The sequence below is a fragment of the Talpa europaea genome (assembly GCF_964194135.1).
Source record: "Talpa europaea genome assembly, chromosome: 11".
Taxonomy (NCBI): domain Eukaryota; kingdom Metazoa; phylum Chordata; class Mammalia; order Eulipotyphla; family Talpidae; genus Talpa; species Talpa europaea.
The window spans coordinates 30,193,822-30,211,616 of record NC_140078.1 but is presented as its reverse complement, the minus strand read 5'-3'; the positions used below and the strand labels follow the sequence as shown (position 1 = coordinate 30,211,616).

The window sequence follows — 17,795 nt, the reverse complement described above, 5'->3', positions numbered from 1 at the left end:
TATAGTTTTGGTAGTGTTAAAACTATTGTTTAAGTAGGTATTAGACAATCTCTAATATTATTGTCTACTTGATATACATTATTATTGTTGGACCAGATTTTATTAGATTGGTATGAGTTTTTTCTTCTGTTGAAAGCTATTTCTGAAATATTATATTTATCTGTTTTCTTTTTCCTAGGCTGCTCATTATGGATGTGGCTGCTGGGCTGAAAATACCGGAACATATAATCCCTATTCCACAGCTGTGAGTACCTCAGGTATTTGCTGCTTACATGACCATTTTTCATAACTTCAACCTTGTAGGTCATTTAATGATTAAAAACAATGTTTATATAAATGCAAGAATGTGTTTAGACACTACATAGACTGGGGTTAATGCATGTAATCATTATTTGTGGGGCTTTTAAGTGTTTTTTCACAGTTTATCACAGTATAAATCCTTTGCTAACATTTTCACTACAACCCTGCAGTTAACCATAACTCAAAATTATACTTTTAATGGACTTTTTTCTTTACTGAACAGTGGTAGTGTCAAAGTTAGATCACAAAGGATATAAAATGTATTTCAAAAACTAACAGATAATCGCTTGTGAAAAATATTGATATAAGTGCATTTCAAAATGTTAGATTGTGGCATCTGCTCTTCTAACTACATTTTCAGTAAAATGTAGGTCCTCTTTTTGTATTGGTCTAGAAAAGTCCTTATTTAGAAGTCTTTCTCTCTGTCTCTCTCTCTCTCTCTGTATATCTGTGTGTGTTGGGAAGGGTGAATTTTATTTATTTATATTTACTAAGATAACAACATTGATTTGTAGCAGTGTAGATGACTCTGAGGTATAGGATCATTCCTCCTCAGACATATGTTACCATACCATACCCACTACAATTGTACCCATAACTCTCCACCATAGTCCATTAAGCCCCCTCATTACCCTGCTCATCATGGGAGGAGCAGATTTTAATGGGTACAATAGTTGTCTAGATCCAGATTTTCATAGGCTAATGCCAGATATACTTGACATCTTTTCTCTTAATATGGCAATACCTCTGTTAACAAAAAAATATTGTCATATCATCTCTCAACTTACAGTCTTAGGCTTTTCTCTAGATTTTATCAGGAGGGTGGATAACTATGGTTGCCTTTATTTTTGTAGTTAATTGATAGTTTTTCCAAGTGCAGTGGGACAGAAACCCATGTGGCAAGAAATTGAAAAGAGAAAAGAAGGTATGAAGGGCTAATAAAGTTTTTCTCAAACAGAGCCTTATTTGTTTGAGTCTTCTGCAATTTTGATTCTATTTAAAGAAGTCTAAATTTGTTTGCGTTTCATTCAGAATCTCTTTTTGTGATCTTTTTATTTATTTAATCTTTTTAGTGAAGAACTCTGTACCTGCATCTTCTTTCTGAGCTCGTGTGTCTGCCTTTGATTGGCCTTCTTGTATCTCATTAAACATTTTTGTTGTTACTGTTTTGAAATCATTGTCAAATAGTTCTCTATTTCAGGCTCTTTTATACTTGTCCCTGCTCTCATTTTGCTATTCCGCCTTATGTTGAGACGTTCCTTGCCTCCTAGGCATATATATATTGCCTTATTTATTGCTACATATGTGTGTGTATGTGGTTGGGGCACTGAGGACTTGCCTTTGTCCTCTTCTTAGTTTACCTTAATGTGAGATGGAGAAAGGAGGGGAGTCTAGGGCTTGGTTGGAGGAGTGGAGTTAGTCACCTTTGACTCTTGTTTTGTTCTGCAATAAGCTGTATTCTATGCTTATGTTGTTTTCATTTCCTCCTCACGTCCCTGTTGTTCCTTTCTTCTGGGGGTTGTGATCTATGGAAGTTGGGCCTCCCAGTGGAAAGGGCAATATCTGGATCTCCAGGCTCACACTCTGGGAATAATTTGCACTCAGCTCAAAGGCAGCACTGTGTGTATAGTGGGAGCACGTGTACCCACTTAATACTATGGCTGCCCACAGTGGCTGCGCTGCTCTGCCCTTGCCTTAACTACAGCTTCCGCAAGGTTGGATTACTTTGTGGAGAATTTGTTAGTTGACTCTAAAGACTTCTTTCTGTTGTAGAGCTCATAATGGGGTTGAGTCTGGCTCCACCTGACTTTTCTTTGATCTCTTCCAGAAGGGATGGGGGAGGGAGCTTTCTGTGGACACACTGCCCCAATTGTGGGTTTCCCAGTTTCCCCCAGTGAGAGTCTGCCTTGGGTTAGGCCTGGTCCCATATTGTGCCAGGGAAATTCCTCCCAGGAATTTCGCAGTGCCTGGTTTTCCCTTGGAGTGGCTTAGGGAGTTGACCCCCTGCCCTGACCCACTCTCCATAGCCTCCTCCTATTCTTTCCCCTCAGGAGCCATCAACCTTAGTTCTTGAGCTCCTTTGAGATATTCTGGAACTGTATAGCTGATTCTAAGAGTCTGAATTTTTCTAGGCATACATGTCAGTGTTTTTTTTCTAGTTGCTTTCAAGGGAGAGGGTGATTCCAGCCTCTTTATACTGCCATGCTGTGGGTCTCCATTATATGTATTTAACATTGTCTTTGCTCACTCATCCACTAGTGGACATTTAGGTTGTCTACAGATCTTGCCTATTGTGGATAATGTCATAATGAATGAGTGTAATTATCTTTTCAAAATACTGAATTCCTTTACTGATGCACACAAGAGCTGGGGTACAGGCCAGAAGTGGGGGTGGTTGTGAGAGGATTCACCAGAGACACAGTGGGGAACAGAACAGGCAGACTGACTGAAATATGCTTCTGAGGGGAGCAGCAGGTGAGGCAGGAGAGGTCTGCTGCACTATGTGGGTTGCTCCCTGGCCAGGGATCGAACTCGTGCTGCAGAGGCTGAGGACAGCTTCATAGGTTGTGTCTTAACCCCTTGCGCCACCATGGAGGCCCATAATCCTGAATTCAATTACTTTGGATAAATACCTATAAATTAAATTGCTGGAACATGTGATAGTCTTATTTCTTATTTTTTGAGGATCCTCTACACTAGTTTTCATAGTAATTGTATCATTTTACAATTCCAGGAACAGTGCATAAGTGTTTCAGTATCTCCATATACTCACCAGTGCTACTTACCTCTTATCTTATCGATAATTGCCACTTTAACAAGTATGAGGTGACATTTCCTTGTGGCTTTGATTTATATTTCCCCAATGATAGTAATGTTGAATAACTTTTCATGTACACACTTGCCTTTTGTATATCTTTGGAGAAATGCATATTGAAGTCTTTACCCCATTTTTAATCTTGCTATCCTTTGTTTTTGCTATTGAATTGTGGCAACTCCTTAAATATTTTGGATATTGTAATACCCTTTTTCAGATATATGGTTTGCAAGTATTTTTCTCCTGTATGTATATTGCCTTTTCATTTTATTATTTCTTTTGCTATGCAGGTTTTTTTTTACTTTTATATTGTCCCACCTGTCTATTTTTGTCTTTATTAACTATAATTAGTATCACAAGCAAGAATGAAATACATGGATATAGATACATACACTAAGAAAGAAATTATAGTTTGATACACTATTTTCTCATCACTTGACATATGGCTGTTACTTTACAAAAAAATGTAGAAATGAAGTAGTCCTCTAATAAGAAATATATGTTTCCCTGATAAAATGTCATGCCCTATTGCTATTTCCAGACCTTTTACACTGCATAGTGAATTTTTGGTGTCCATTCTGTATCATATTGTGATCTTCTTGATACTTCTTAAATGACAATCAGACTCATATATGTAGTTCCAATATGACTCATAACTCAACCAAAGGGTCATTATATGGGATCAATTTACTACCAGAGACAGTAGTGGCAGCATCACAGCTGCAATATGGGGAAGCCGTGGGAAGATGCCAGCAGTTATAATGCATCTTCTGATTTCAGAAAAATTAAAATGTGAAGAATATACTTTAGAATTGATAAACTGTATTAAAAACTTTTCTTGTTCTTAGCTTTTTGTGCAAATATAAGTTGTTTCAAGTTGTTTTTTTTTTTTTTAAGCAGTGACATAAATGCTTGAGGAAATTGGAAATATGGGGTCTTGAGTACCTAGTATAGTATCTTACAGTTAGTAAGTGCTTAAGAGATAGATTCAAATTAAGAAATGTGTATATGAATAGACAACAATATTTATTATAATCATCAAACTTGCTAAGCGACTAGAATTTAAATATTCTACCCACTATAAAGAAATTATCTAATGTTGTAGGTGCTAATTTTTGCTCCAGGAGCAATCATTACAGTATGTAAATATCAAATTAATGTATTATATACCTTAAATTTATCCAATGTTATATGTTAAATATTTCAATGAAAAACAGAAAAAAAATGGGCATGTGATTTTTCCCTCTTCTAGAATGACACTTATCTTTTAAAAAGATTATTCACCATGGAATTTCTTTAAATAGCATCTTAAAATTTTATTTATTTTTTACTCACATCAGGATCACACATAGTTTTTCAGATACACATCAGATGTATAATGTAAGATACATCTATGGTCTCTGTCTAGTTATGAAAATTAAGAGCAAATCCAGCATTAGAAGATCAGAAAGAGGAAAAAAGCAGGAGATTAAGTTTTTGTCCTGGTTGACCTTGTTGATGTTCTTCTGTTACTTGTCTATGTAGTCTTGTTTTTTCTAAAGAGAAGTAGTGAATCCAGAGTAATGTGGCAGCTGACTCCTCATTTTACCGAAAAACCAAAATTCTAATGAAGGGCCATGTGATGTAAGCTTCAATCTCCCTTCCTTTAAAGTGTCTGGCATGAAAAAAGAGCTGTCATATGAGCACCAGTGATTTCTGATTTTCTAGGTTCTTTGATTTTCTAGGTCATGACTGGATTGACATAGAAATCTGAGAGTGGTAAGGGAGTGACCATTGTTTGCCAAGTGAATTTTTGATCCAAGGTAAAGGGGCTCAAAAATGCAAAGAACGAGCCTGGACTTTCCCCTTCATATTTCTGAGCCAGACTGGAATCTCTTCCTCTAGGACTGGGAAGCATGTCAGCCCCTTCTTGGTTTTCAACCTGTGATCAGCCACATGTCCTCCTCTGCCCCTCTGTGGGAGATTGATGAATCTGTGCTCCAAGGCTCCTTCCCAGGGAACTTTGCTAAGAGAATACAGGGTATCCTTCATTGTGAGAATAGAGAACAGAATCACATGTCAAAGAACCAGTGGGAGACCATAGCTTATACATCTATTTATGCATGTGGTTATTGCTCTCTGGGGGTCCAGGAGTGAGGGGGAAGACAGGAAGCCATGCTCTGCTTCCTTTTTAATAATAGTCATCTCACTTTAATACTCTTTATATATCACAAGCATGTTTGATGGCTTAATTTATTAATTAATGTCCTGAATAAAAAAGCTGTTATTCTCAGGAATCTGTTTATAGGTAACTTATGGGTTCAGCCTCCTTCCTAACTCCCTTCTCTGTTTTTTAGTAACCTTTCAATATGAAACTTCAAGGAGTTGTCCATACTTAAAATCCTTTATTTGTCTTATTTCTCTCCTCTCTTTTACTCTTAAATATCTTATCAGTCATACTTTCTCCTCCAACACTGCTGCAAATCTGCCCTAGTCAAGATTCCAAAATTCATGGTTATTTCTTAGTCCTGTAAGAAGTGTTTGATAAGAATTATTAGAATGACTTGGTCCACTGGAAATACTTTCAGAGTCCCCCACACTACTGGTTTTCTTTCTCCTTTCTGGCTGCTCCTTCTCAGTGTTACTTTGTTGTTGAAGTTTCTCATCTCCCTGAACTCTCAATGTTGAAGTGCCCTGAGGTGTCTTTGAACTTCTTTCTTTTTTTATATAGCTACTCCTTCAGTGTTCTCATTCGGTCTAGAGACCATATATAGAGGATAAATGCCATATATATGTTGACAAATACCACATTTTTACCTCCAACCTGGGTCTCCAGAACCTAATAGAGATCTCAAAAATATCTTGTCCAAATTTGAGCTCTTGCTACTGTCCTCCAACTCCTACCCTTACCTGTTCCTCTTGCAGTCTTTTCCACATAGCAAATGGCAATTGCAGACTCCCAGTGACTCAGGCTAAAATCTTTGAGTCAGATTTTGGCTCTCTTTTCTTTTATAGCTTATGCACATCCAATTCAACAAGAAACCCTGCTTACTTTTCTTTCTAAATATATTTAAAATCCGATCACTTCTTAGCACCTCTACTGATACCAATAATTCAAATTGTTACTATTTCTAATCTGAAATATTTCAGTAGACCCTAGCTAATGCTTTAATATTTGTTCTTTTCCTCTTTATTCAGTTCTTAATACAGGAGTTGGTATTCAAGGTTAAATCATGCTATACCTTTTTTTTTTAACTGTCCACCTATTCCTCATTTTACTGAAAAACAAAAATTCTTTTTTTTTTTTTTTTTTTAGCGCTTGAATCATCTTTATTTTTTTTTTTTTGAACATATACTATCATTGTTTCTTTTTTTTTTTTTTTATAAATTTTATTGTTATATTCCCCATACAATTGCAGCCCCCCATTCTGACCCCAATCCCTCCCCTCCCGCCCCCGCCCCCCTAAAAGTGTCTCTGGTTCATAGTTTTTTGTTGATTTTGATTTTCACTTTCTTATAGTTATTCATTTTCCTGGTCCCTTATTTAAGTTTTCTAGATTCCTGCTATGAGTGAGACCATCCGGTATTTTTCTTTTTCTTTTTGGCTTATTTCGCTGAGCATGATCCCTTCCAGCGCCATCCATGTTGCAGCAAATTGCATGTGTTTATCTTTTTTGAATGCTGAGTAATATTCCATGGTATATATGTACCACATCTTCTTGATCCAGTCATCTATTTTTGGGCATTTGGGTTGGAAAAACAAAAATTCTTATGAAGGGCCTGTGAGACCTTATACCAGGTGTTCCCTACCTTCTCCTCCAATTTCAACTCTTGCTTTTCTTCTTTTGCTCATTCAGTCCAAATACATGACTACTTTGCTGTCCTTAATGTATGCGAGGCATACCCACAATGTAGGAACTTTGCCTGAGTTTCTTCCTTCCCTCTTAGCTCTTTACCCTTAATACCATAAGCCTCTGCAACCCACTTCATCAGCTACTAATTAGATGGCTCCCCTTGTCCTTGAGATTTCCCCTGACCCCCATATTTAAACATATAAATCTTCCTTTAGCCAACCCCTATTTTCCTTTCTTGTTTTACTTTTTCCATAGTATGTGGCATCATCTGATATTTCACATCTTTTAATTATTTATTTTATCATTTTTTATCTACTCTGCTTTACCATGAGATTCCATGAAGGTTGGGGTTTCATCAGTTTTCTTAACTGATATGAGTGGTGCTTATCACTTAGAGCCTCTGATGCTTGTTGAATGAATTGATGTGAGTGAATATGAGGCACCACATTGGGGTGTTGTCTTGGTTCTGCTATAACAAAATACCATAGACTATATGACTTAAACGGCAAACATTAATTTCTCACAGTTCTGGAGACTGGAAATTCCAAGATCACAGTATCATCAGTAGATTAATTTTCTGATGAGAGCTCTTACTGTTTTGCAGAAGCTGCCTTTCTGCTATATCCTCAAAGGGGGCTGGGATGGGAAAGAGAAAGAGAAAATGAACTGGCTCTGATTGCTCTTCCTCTTCTAGAACACTAATCTCATCATAAGGTACCCCCTTATGACCTTATCTAGCTCTAATTACATCTTCAAAAATTATCATCACATTGGATGTTAAGACTTTATTACATGAATTTGTGGGGGATACAAACTTTCAGTCTATAACAATTGGAGTAGCTAGATCAGGCCTAGAAGTATGAGTCAGGACTGAGAGAAAGGTATAAAGGGTTGAAAGAGGTGATGAGACCAATGATGCTTGAAGAAAAGAGGTGAATGCAAGATGTGTGGAACTTAATTTTGGAGTCTTAATTTGGTCTCTAGATGGTCTTGACTAAATATTTAAATTTTTTTGTATGTAATAGGGACTCTTTTAGTGAAAAGATGCTCATAACCTTAGAATATAGATGAAGATAGATCATTCATTTCTGAGGTTGTTCTGGAATGAGGAGCATTGATTCAGACAATGAGAGACAAACTGGTTAAGGAGTTAAATATTTGCTAATATTTCTTCTGCAGTAGAATCTGGAGCTTCATCCCAGTTTCATACCTTTTTCTGCCTTATTCGGCAGTATTGTTTCTCACTTATGTGATGGACACTGGCTTCTCAGGAGCTTCTTGTCCTTATGAGATAATAAGCTTTCATAATTTTGTGACACTCACAAAGAGTCTTAAGGATTCAAGGCAAGGAGCAGCCACTTAAACTGAAATAATTTGGGATACAATATGTAGAGGTGGGAATAATGTCAAGAGAAATTCGTTTGGAATTATGACTTCTAGTTATAAACAAAGATAAAACCTTAACATTTGTGTAAACATCATCATCTTAAAAGCACTTGACTCTTTGGACTATTTGGTTAGTGGGGGTGGGGAAAATATCATTATTTATAGATAACAGAGTAATCTTTCCAAGAATTAAAGTAATTATCTGGGACAGGAGTTCTATTCTGAGATTGTTGGTTATTCTAATTAGGTCACTTCTTATCTGATGAACTATTAATATAATATTTCCTGCTTTTTTATATAACTAAAGTCACTGACATTTTGAAATAAAGTAGAATCTGCATTATGCTAGGTCATTTCCTAGGAAATCAATTCAGTGTGATAGCTTCAGTTACCATGTATCTTGGAGGTTTTAAAAGATTGAATGTTTTTGTGATTATGAAATAACACATGCTTGCTGAAAAGAATTTGGAAAATAAAACTGATAATTTTGCCATCCTGTGATAGTCAGAATTAATAATTTTGGCAGATTTTTGCCCGGAAGTGAGAATACTGTTTGACTTGTGATGTACTTTGTACATTTAATATTATGTGATTTGCCTGTGTGTGTCATTAGATATTCTTCAAAATGTAGTTTGAAAGGATATGAAGGATGTCCTTTCATGCATACTTCAGTTCAGGCATTTTGTTCTTATGTAAGATAGTTTGTAAGCAATTGCTCTCATGCTAAAAAAACATACTTTAGAGGCTCTCATTTGTGCTCTGGGTATCATAAGAGAAAAGTAAAGACAGTCCCTTCCTTCAAAAGTTATTCATTTATGACCTTACCTGACACTGTAGGGAAATTCTTGCCTATGTAGAAATGTGTTGAATTATTATCTATACTGAAGGCTTGCTAGTCCTGAATCCTTTTGCTTAAGAAGTATATACTGCAGTGCCTCCCAAAGGGTAACTTAACAGTCTTGTATGTATATCTGATGGCTTGTCTGTTGTTGCAGTCATTAGCACATCTCTCCCTGCCACACACCCTCCTTCCCAAACCCACCAGAACCAGTGCTTTTAAAGTTGATCCTACGAATCCACTCATATACTACGAATCCACTCATATACTCGTCGAAATGTTCCTAACTCTCCAAGCGAGCTCAGGCCATCAAGAAGAAGGGTAGTTCTTTTTTCTGAAAGATCTTATGGATTTGGATTATAGTGGATCAAGTAAGCCCTAAGATGTTCTTTTGATGTTTGTAATTTCTCATTTTTTTTTTTTTTGGCCAGATATTTTGCATTGCTTTGTTATTTGGTGAAAGAATGGAATTCTAATTTTGAAATACAAGGTGAAGAAATGGTAGAAACAGAAGCATAACATAAAGTGATGGGTTAAAAACGCCAGTGCTAAGATCCTTAATGTAATTCTCTCTTTGATTGTTCTCACTTGAAAGAATGCCTTTCCCTTCCCATTGTCGAGTACTACCTGCTGTCAGTTGGAGAGGGAGTAAGTAGAGCAACTTGTCAAAGTCTTTCTAAGCTCCCTTCATATGGTTTGCAGAAACGGAGCTGGATTTTCATTTCTTCTTTCATTCAACAGGAGTCCCTTTCATGTTTGAAAATTGAAAACTCGTGTTTTTCAGCGTGGAGTGAGGATGTGTGTGCCCTCTGGCACACCTGTTTCTAATTTCCTGACTTGAAAGCATAACCCATCAAAAGGAGCAGAAAAACAATTTCTTTCTGACACGCTGCTTCGTGTTCCTTACTGGACTGAAGGCCTTCATGGCTTTGCCATCTTAGTTCCCTCTGTAGAAGGTTCTTGTTAAAGGCAGAGTTCACTCAATACTAGCAGTGCCTTTTATAGCACAGGGCTGTTTTTGGTATTTTGTTGTGGTAGTGGTGGTTCTTTTCAGCTCAGGAAATATAGTTGAAATAAGATTTATTTAAAAAAAAAACACAGAAAGGTCTTAAAATTTTTAAACATTAAGTTTAACTGGGCAGTATATGTTGGAAGGGTATATGTAAGCTGATCGGTGAGCTGATTGGCCAGAAATAGGGTTTGGTTAAGCATAGAATGTTTAAATTCCAGAGTGCTGTTTAACATAAATCAAATATTTCCAAGGCATTACTTCAGATTTGTGTGTACTTTAAAGTCTTGCCAGCTTAAATGACTGTGAGGCACAATATGTTGACTTTGAGTTTTGTAAATTGATAATTTGTTGCTATGAAAGTTGTACATGGTATAACTCATCACTTTCTAAAGGTACATAATATGTCTGATGTTGGCAAGCTGTTATGAAAAAATTGATGCCCAGGGAGTTCAGGTTTTAGCGCTCAGATGCTTGAAGTTTGGATCAGTTCCTCTTAAGGCTTCATTGTACATTTTCAGCATAAGATACATGATTCTTTAGAAACAAACTTTGGTTTGGGCTTCCAGTTTCTTAGAATTATTTGGCATAATAATCTTAATGGTGTCTCTTTGCTTGGTAGGCTTTTTTTTTTTTCTTTAACATTTACTCTTATCACACTTCAGTGTGTATGAATCTCCTGCAACTCTTATTAAAATGCAGATTGTTATCCATTGGGGCTGGAAGGGTCCTGGAGTTTTGCAGTTTTCACAAGCTCCCCATTGATGCCAGTATGGCTTGTCTATTGATCATGCTTTAAGTAGCAAGACAATTTTCAATGCAAAGTGATTCTTTCCCCATGCTGTGCCTTGCACATTACACTCATCCCCTACAGTTTCACTGATTTCCCCCCACAGTGTTTGATACATTCAAGGTTAGCAGATCTTACTTTTTTACACTGATGTCTTATTTGGTTCCCCATATATTAACAATACAAAACACAACACAACAAAACAGACAATTATAAACGAGAGACATCCTGCAGGGGAGGCGGAGGGAGAGGGATCAGAGGGAGGGAGGGATGAGCACAATGGACTATGGTGATGGTACACGGGTGCATTGGTGAAGGAAATTCCATGGGGACTACACTTGGGTGTGAGAGGGAAACAAATATTTTTAAAAAATGAACAAGGATGTAAAAAATAAATTAAAAAAAAAGAAAAAAAAGGTGTGCCACAAAAAAAAAAAGTAAATAAAGTTAGGAGATCTGGTGTATATCCCTAGATATCCCTAAGGGTATTAACAGATAGTTAGAAGTGACCATATGAACCAATATGAATAGGGAATTCCGAGACGAGGTTATTGTTTGGCTGAAATGATAATTGTATTTTCAGATGCTTATGAAATATACCTATGGGGTCATCTGATATATTAGCTAAGGTTCTTATTGCAAACAGAAATGAATAAAACTGCTAATTCTAAAAGGTGTTGATAGAGGTAAGGAGGATGTAATGCTGAATCAAATGTGTTTAATTTTACTCACTTTGTCCATGGTTGCTGGTTAATCTGAACACAAATATTTATTTGTGAATCATGGAGAAATGGAGACATGTAAATGTAGAATGTAGAAACAAGCTTTCATTTTATTTGTTATTGAATATATGTCATGGTTCTCATTAGTGAATCTAGCCCACAGTATAACACACCATGACCTTAAATTTTTATTTTTATTTTCAGAAAGTTTTGTTCATATACAAAAAAGTATTTATTTGTTGTTTTATATTTCTTTTGACTTTGCTTAAAATAATTGAAACAAGCATTGGCCAATATGAAGCATGGATATTCATTTTAAAAAAAAAATCTGAGCTGGATGTTGAAGAATCAGAGAATTCAACTAAAATTCCTCAGTAGCATTTTAGATCTACACATACCCGCATTGAATGGAAGAACAGGCACACACATGAGGCAGTTTGGGGTATAGGATATTATGGATTTGGAAATCAGAATTGATATTGAATTGGAGTAGAGGAAGCAGGTGGGAAAGGTATAGCCCCCTGTACCAGGAAAAAAAAAAAAAGCATTTTTTTTAAATGAAGGAGAAACATAAAGTTATACTAGTTATCCTTGATTGTTTCATTTTTGTACCCCTGAGCTAGGATTCAGTGTTATGGGTGCATCTGTAATGCTGAATTCTATTTTTTCCATCCATTTCTCTCTATTCTAGTCAAAATGAAAATGTTTTCCTCATTCTTCATAATTTCCTTATAAATTATATGTGCATAATCTATCATATTAACCACTATTATTGATATTAAAATAATATTGTATTGTACAATTATATTATAATATTGATATTAATTTTACAATAATAAGCTCCTGACTGAATTCTGCTCTGATGATATGGTGGTGTGTCTTCAGAGCTATAAAAGAATATTTGCCTCATAGAGTTAAGATGGCTAGTAAGATTTCTGTCAGAGGACAAAAAGGAACTTGAAGATTTAATGAGCATTTGCTTCATCTGAGTTCTGCCTTGATCTTAAATTTTAGATTGCCTCTTTACCTCAAGGGTACATGCTAAAATAAATTTAGTGGAATATAGAAATATAATCTTCTCAACTGAAATATTTTTAATATATTTGTCCCTTACATCTTCAGTTTGTCTGATTTTCTCATCTATTTTGATTTTACTTCACATCTTAGTAGCAGTTCCTTGTTTGTAGTTTTTCACATCAGTATTTTAGCCTGTTTGCATCTGGAGTAAGATTAAGGATGCAGACTTAGGTTTGTGTATAATCCTAGGCTTTTCTTGGAACCAGTTTTGCAGTTGAAACTCTGTCCTGTCATCAAGTTCATGGATGGTTTTCAGCAACTATGTGACTTGCACAGGTAAATTTTATTTTGATCTACAAGTTTGGGCAACTCTTATTCGAGTAACCCAATTATCATCATTTACTTAATTTGTTTATTGCTGTCATTGCATTATAAATAACTTAGCATTTTTTTTGAGGAAGGAGTGCATGTTTCTCTTTTTGCTCTTGTTTGAACTCTACCCTATTCAATAAATATCTATTGAATTGAATTCAGTAAGTCTTTCCATATTTTGAAATGTTGTCAAACAGATTGTTTGGCAAAATGACTTATTTGTTCCACATTGGTAAACTAGTAAACTAGTTGTTGGTATTCTCTTAAACTGCTTGTTTAAGAACTTTAGGTTTTCACGCTGAAGATTCTGTTCTATTGACACAAAGGATGGTTTAACTTATATTACCTTATATTACCATAGTAGTTAGAGGGCTGCAGATAATAGAAATCACAGCTCAAATTGGTTTCAACAATAAGAAATTAAATGATTTCATACAAGAGGATGTTCAGAACTATAAGAGGGAGATCAAAAGTAGGTGGACTCTCAGGTTGGTTGATTTAGGGGTTCCATTGATGACATCAGAGTTCCAGCTCATCATTTCTCATGTTTGCTCTGCTGTCATTATTGTTGACTTTTTTTTTGCTGATGGCAGAATGGCTATTGCATTAGCAGAAAAACTGTCACATAAAAATCTCTAGTGGAATAAAAAAATAATTTTTTTAATATCTCTCTTTTTAGGAGTGAGGAACACTTTCCTCAGAAGCTCCCCATTAGACTTCTCACATTTTATTGGTTGGCTAATGTTGGTTCACATGCCCATTCCTGAACTGTTCACTTGCAAAGTGAGATTACCCAAAACCATTCAAGGGTACATCATAAGCTGTGGGTCATGTACTTGACTGTGGGTGGGAAGAGTAGAAAGCAGAGAAATATCAAGATCCTATTAGAAGGAAATAGATGTGCTGGTAATCTCTATTATTTTACTAAGCTTGACACTTGCCATCATTTTGTGATTAATAATAGGAATGATAACAACAATGACCATTGTTGAACAATTGCTATAGTCAGGCACTGTGCTAAGTACTTTTCTCATAATGGCTTATTTTTATATGAGAAATCTGAGGTTCAATAAGGTCAAACAATGCCCAAAGAATCTGAAGAATTTTCACTCAATGATAGTAGAGAAATGTGAAAAAGAAGAGGAGCTAAATTGAAATTTAATCAGCTGTTGGTTAGGTATTCAGAGAGTTAAAAACATGTTGTCATTTAAGTCTGTCCTTACCAAAGCCATGCTTTGTCATGACATTATTTTTGGTTAACAGAGACCTGGCTGTGGAAAATGGATGTTTTTGTTTGGAAAAATCAAATGCAGTAGATTAAAAAAAAACATGCCACCACAAAGTTTGTTTATATCTTCATTTCATTCAAATTGAATAGATGAAATGGGATCTGTCCTTTTTCATATTGTTTATGTTCTGCTTTGCTTCTTGGTTTTGAGGCAGGATTCCTAGTTCTGTTTGAATTTGTTTCCCTCTCAAGTATCATTTGTAAGATTTATTGTGGAAATTAATAGACAGAAAGTATTTCTATTTAGTAAAAGTTTAATAATTGTCCTAGTATGACATAATAAAATGCAATTTCTTAGTCTTAAAAAATACTTTTAAACATACGTTCCTTTAACTTCAATCTTTTTTTTTTTTTTAGCCCAGAGGAAGAGAAAGTGCTTTACATAAGTAACCACTGTAATATTTAAAACAAATGGTCATTCAGGGTTTCATTCCTTTTCATTTCTTTTAATATAAGGACAAAGTTAGAATCTTGAGTTATGTTTTCTTTAGGCATAATAATAGGGTGGTGTGTAAATAAAATGTATGAAATCAAAGTGACCAAAGTTGTTTTTGCTCAATGAAACTAATATAAATGGCATTGTGTGTGTGTTTGTATGTGTGTCCATGTACACATATGTGCACATAAAGGGATTGCACAAAGGACTGAGGTGTGATGTTATATCCTCTAATGAATATCTTCTAATTTTTGTTTCAGCCATTATACTGCAAAATATTAGGTATTTGAAGTGAAGAGGTGGCTTAACTAGATGTTCATGATGGTCATTCCATGTCATGTTACCTTGGTAATGACAAGGAGAAGGCTACGCTCACCTGGTGTGCTGGAATGCTTTAGTCTTGCTGTCTACCCAGGACTTCTTGCTGTCTTTCTAAGTAGTAACAAGGCTTTCCAGCCTAAAACGAGGCCTCTGCAGCAAGGTAACTGGATGTCTTAAGTGGTAGCTCAGGATGCTCAAATTGCAAAATTGAAAGCCTTTAGGCTTCCTTAGGGCTTATGCATGAGTCTGGCATTGTGTTTTTAATGATAAAAGTGAATAACATGACCAACTTAGTTTCATTGTAGGACAAGATCACATAAAGCATGAGAACTGAGCAACTTCATTCATCAGGGCCCATCTTAGGAGACTTGTTACCGTAGTAATTCTTTTTGAAACAATGATTTTCCCTTTAAAAACTAAAAATGGTGTATTCTCTTCCAAAAAACATACATCTGAACACAGTTGACTGCATAACTTAACACAAAATTTTAGTGAAATTTCATGGGATTTTTATTCATGGATTATCCACCTTTTGTGCCCCTGATTATCTTATAAAGTTTAGGAATTTATCAACTCTTAAGTTGGTAATTAAAATGGTAACTTATTTTATTACCTCTAAATAGCTATGTAAACTTCTGCTCTATGGTTTGATCTGCTCTATGGTTTATGTTAGAATAGTCATCAGGTTTTTTTCTAGGTTTTGTTTTCATTTGCATTATTTTTTGCAGTTACAATTATTGTATGTAGCTTTCATATGCTGGTTTATTTTCTTACTATTAATTCCTGGAAATATGATTAATAAACTCAGAAAGAAGGAAATTTTAAAGGATTTTGGTAGATATTAACAGTGTCTTTTCATAATAAGAACTAAGTACTTGTAAGTTGCATTATTGGATATCTGTACGATAATATATTCTGTATTTAATTTATGAAGCATAGAGATAGAATCAAATCCCTGCCTTTCTTACCTCAAGGATGACCACTATCTTGTGTTTTCATTCTTTTAAAGAGAAAAGTTTAATCACATATATGTATCCATAAATAACATTATTCAGTTTTATGGTTTTTATTGAGCTATGGGGAGTGTGGTACATAATCCTTTGTGATTTGCTTCTTTTATGAAATAATAGCTTTCAATAGCATTTTCTCATGTGGTTGCTATGTAACTCTAAGTTCATTTAGTTTAAGTTTTATTTAATATTCCTTTGTATCCTATGATTTCTCCTGCATTTATTTGTTATAATTCTAAAATGAAACTTTTTTGCTCATTGTCTATTTGACTACCCACAGTTTATACAGAAAAAGTAGAAAAGATACCTGTTTTGTTATTGGTACATCATTTTTCCGAATAATGAGATGATGCCCAGGCAATATCCTAAGATACTCAGTTAGGTTTTATTTAATTAAAAAAAATTATTTTATCTATATTTATTTGCTCACATGTAAAACTGTCAATTTATCGATTTTTATGTAATTGATGTTTTCCAACCCTTTAGATATATTATTTTCTCTCTTCTGTTTTAAAAACTAATATTTGGAAGTATTATAAATACAATTCTCCATTTAGAAGTTTTTAGGTGACATGCACATGAGGATTATGTCTTTTATCATTATAAAATATCCTTTAGCTCTAGGTATTCCTCTTTATTTTGACATCTATTTTGTTTAATGTTAATATAGTCATACCAGCTGTCTTAAGCTTAGTACAATTCTGGTATGTAACTTTTCACCCACTTTACTTTTAACCTATTTTCTCTTTATACTAAAGTATGTTTCTAGCACAAACTGGGATTGTAGTTTAGAAAATGAAAAGAAAGAATCAGAAAAATGGACAATTGTTAAGACGCTCCACTACAAACTTCAACTGATCTAGTACCCAGAGTTTGTTCCAGGCCAGACTTTCTGTTCACATTCAATCAGGGTAATGGTCAGCTGATGCTCTTGGATGTCATTTGATCAGAATATGCAGAGGAATAAGTAACTCACAGAAATGGCATAAAAACACTGGACCGGGCCTCCCCGGTGGCGCAGCGGTTGAGCGCTGGGTTGCGAAGCTGCCGGCAGCCTCTGCGGCACCGGTTCGATCCCTGGCTGCTCCCCGGCCACCGGAGGAGGGTCCCACACATGGCGCGCAGACCTCTCCTTCCACCAGCTGCTCCCCTCAGCAGTGTATTTTGGTCCTTCTGCCTGCTCTGCTCCCCGCTCTGGCTCTGGTGAATTCTCTCACCCTCCCGCGCTTCTGACTGTACCCAGTGCATGTACAAACAAAAACAAACAAACAAACAAATAAATAAATAAAAATACATGCCTCTTTTAAAAAAAAAAAAAAAAACTCTGGACCAAATCATGCAGAAAGGACAACAGCCAGGCATACTTTTGTGCGAGAACATCCATCCGATAGTGGACATTATGATAATGAAAGCATGAAGATGAAGATAATCACCTTTTGAGGAAAAGAGACAGATCCAGGACTGCTGTGTTTTCATAGGAGCCACCTGTTTATGTGTGATTAACCTGGGCTCTACAGCCCCCTTTTATTTGTAGTGGGAAAGTTAGCTATCATTCTGGAACTACTGCAAAATTGTCTTGTCCTTTCAGACTTATGTACTTATGCCCAGATCAATAATGCAAAAAAGAAACTTGAGTGACAATTCCCAGATTGTCAGGC

General features: G+C 35.5%; 1 protein-coding gene across 3 annotated transcripts in view; it reads left to right on the top strand.

Annotated features, from left to right (window-relative positions):
- The window catches only part of TASP1 (taspase 1), a gene marked incomplete at both ends in the record, with an annotated part of 220,137 nt that overhangs the window by 82,486 nt on the left and 119,856 nt on the right, over positions 1–17,795 (top strand). For all 3 annotated transcript variants that reach the window (XM_084247263.1, XM_084247262.1, XM_084247261.1), the window contains one exon: positions 179–257. In XM_084247263.1, coding sequence (XP_084103389.1) covers positions 179–257 — 79 coding nt within the window. The remainder of the gene's footprint in view (positions 1–178; positions 258–17,795) is intronic.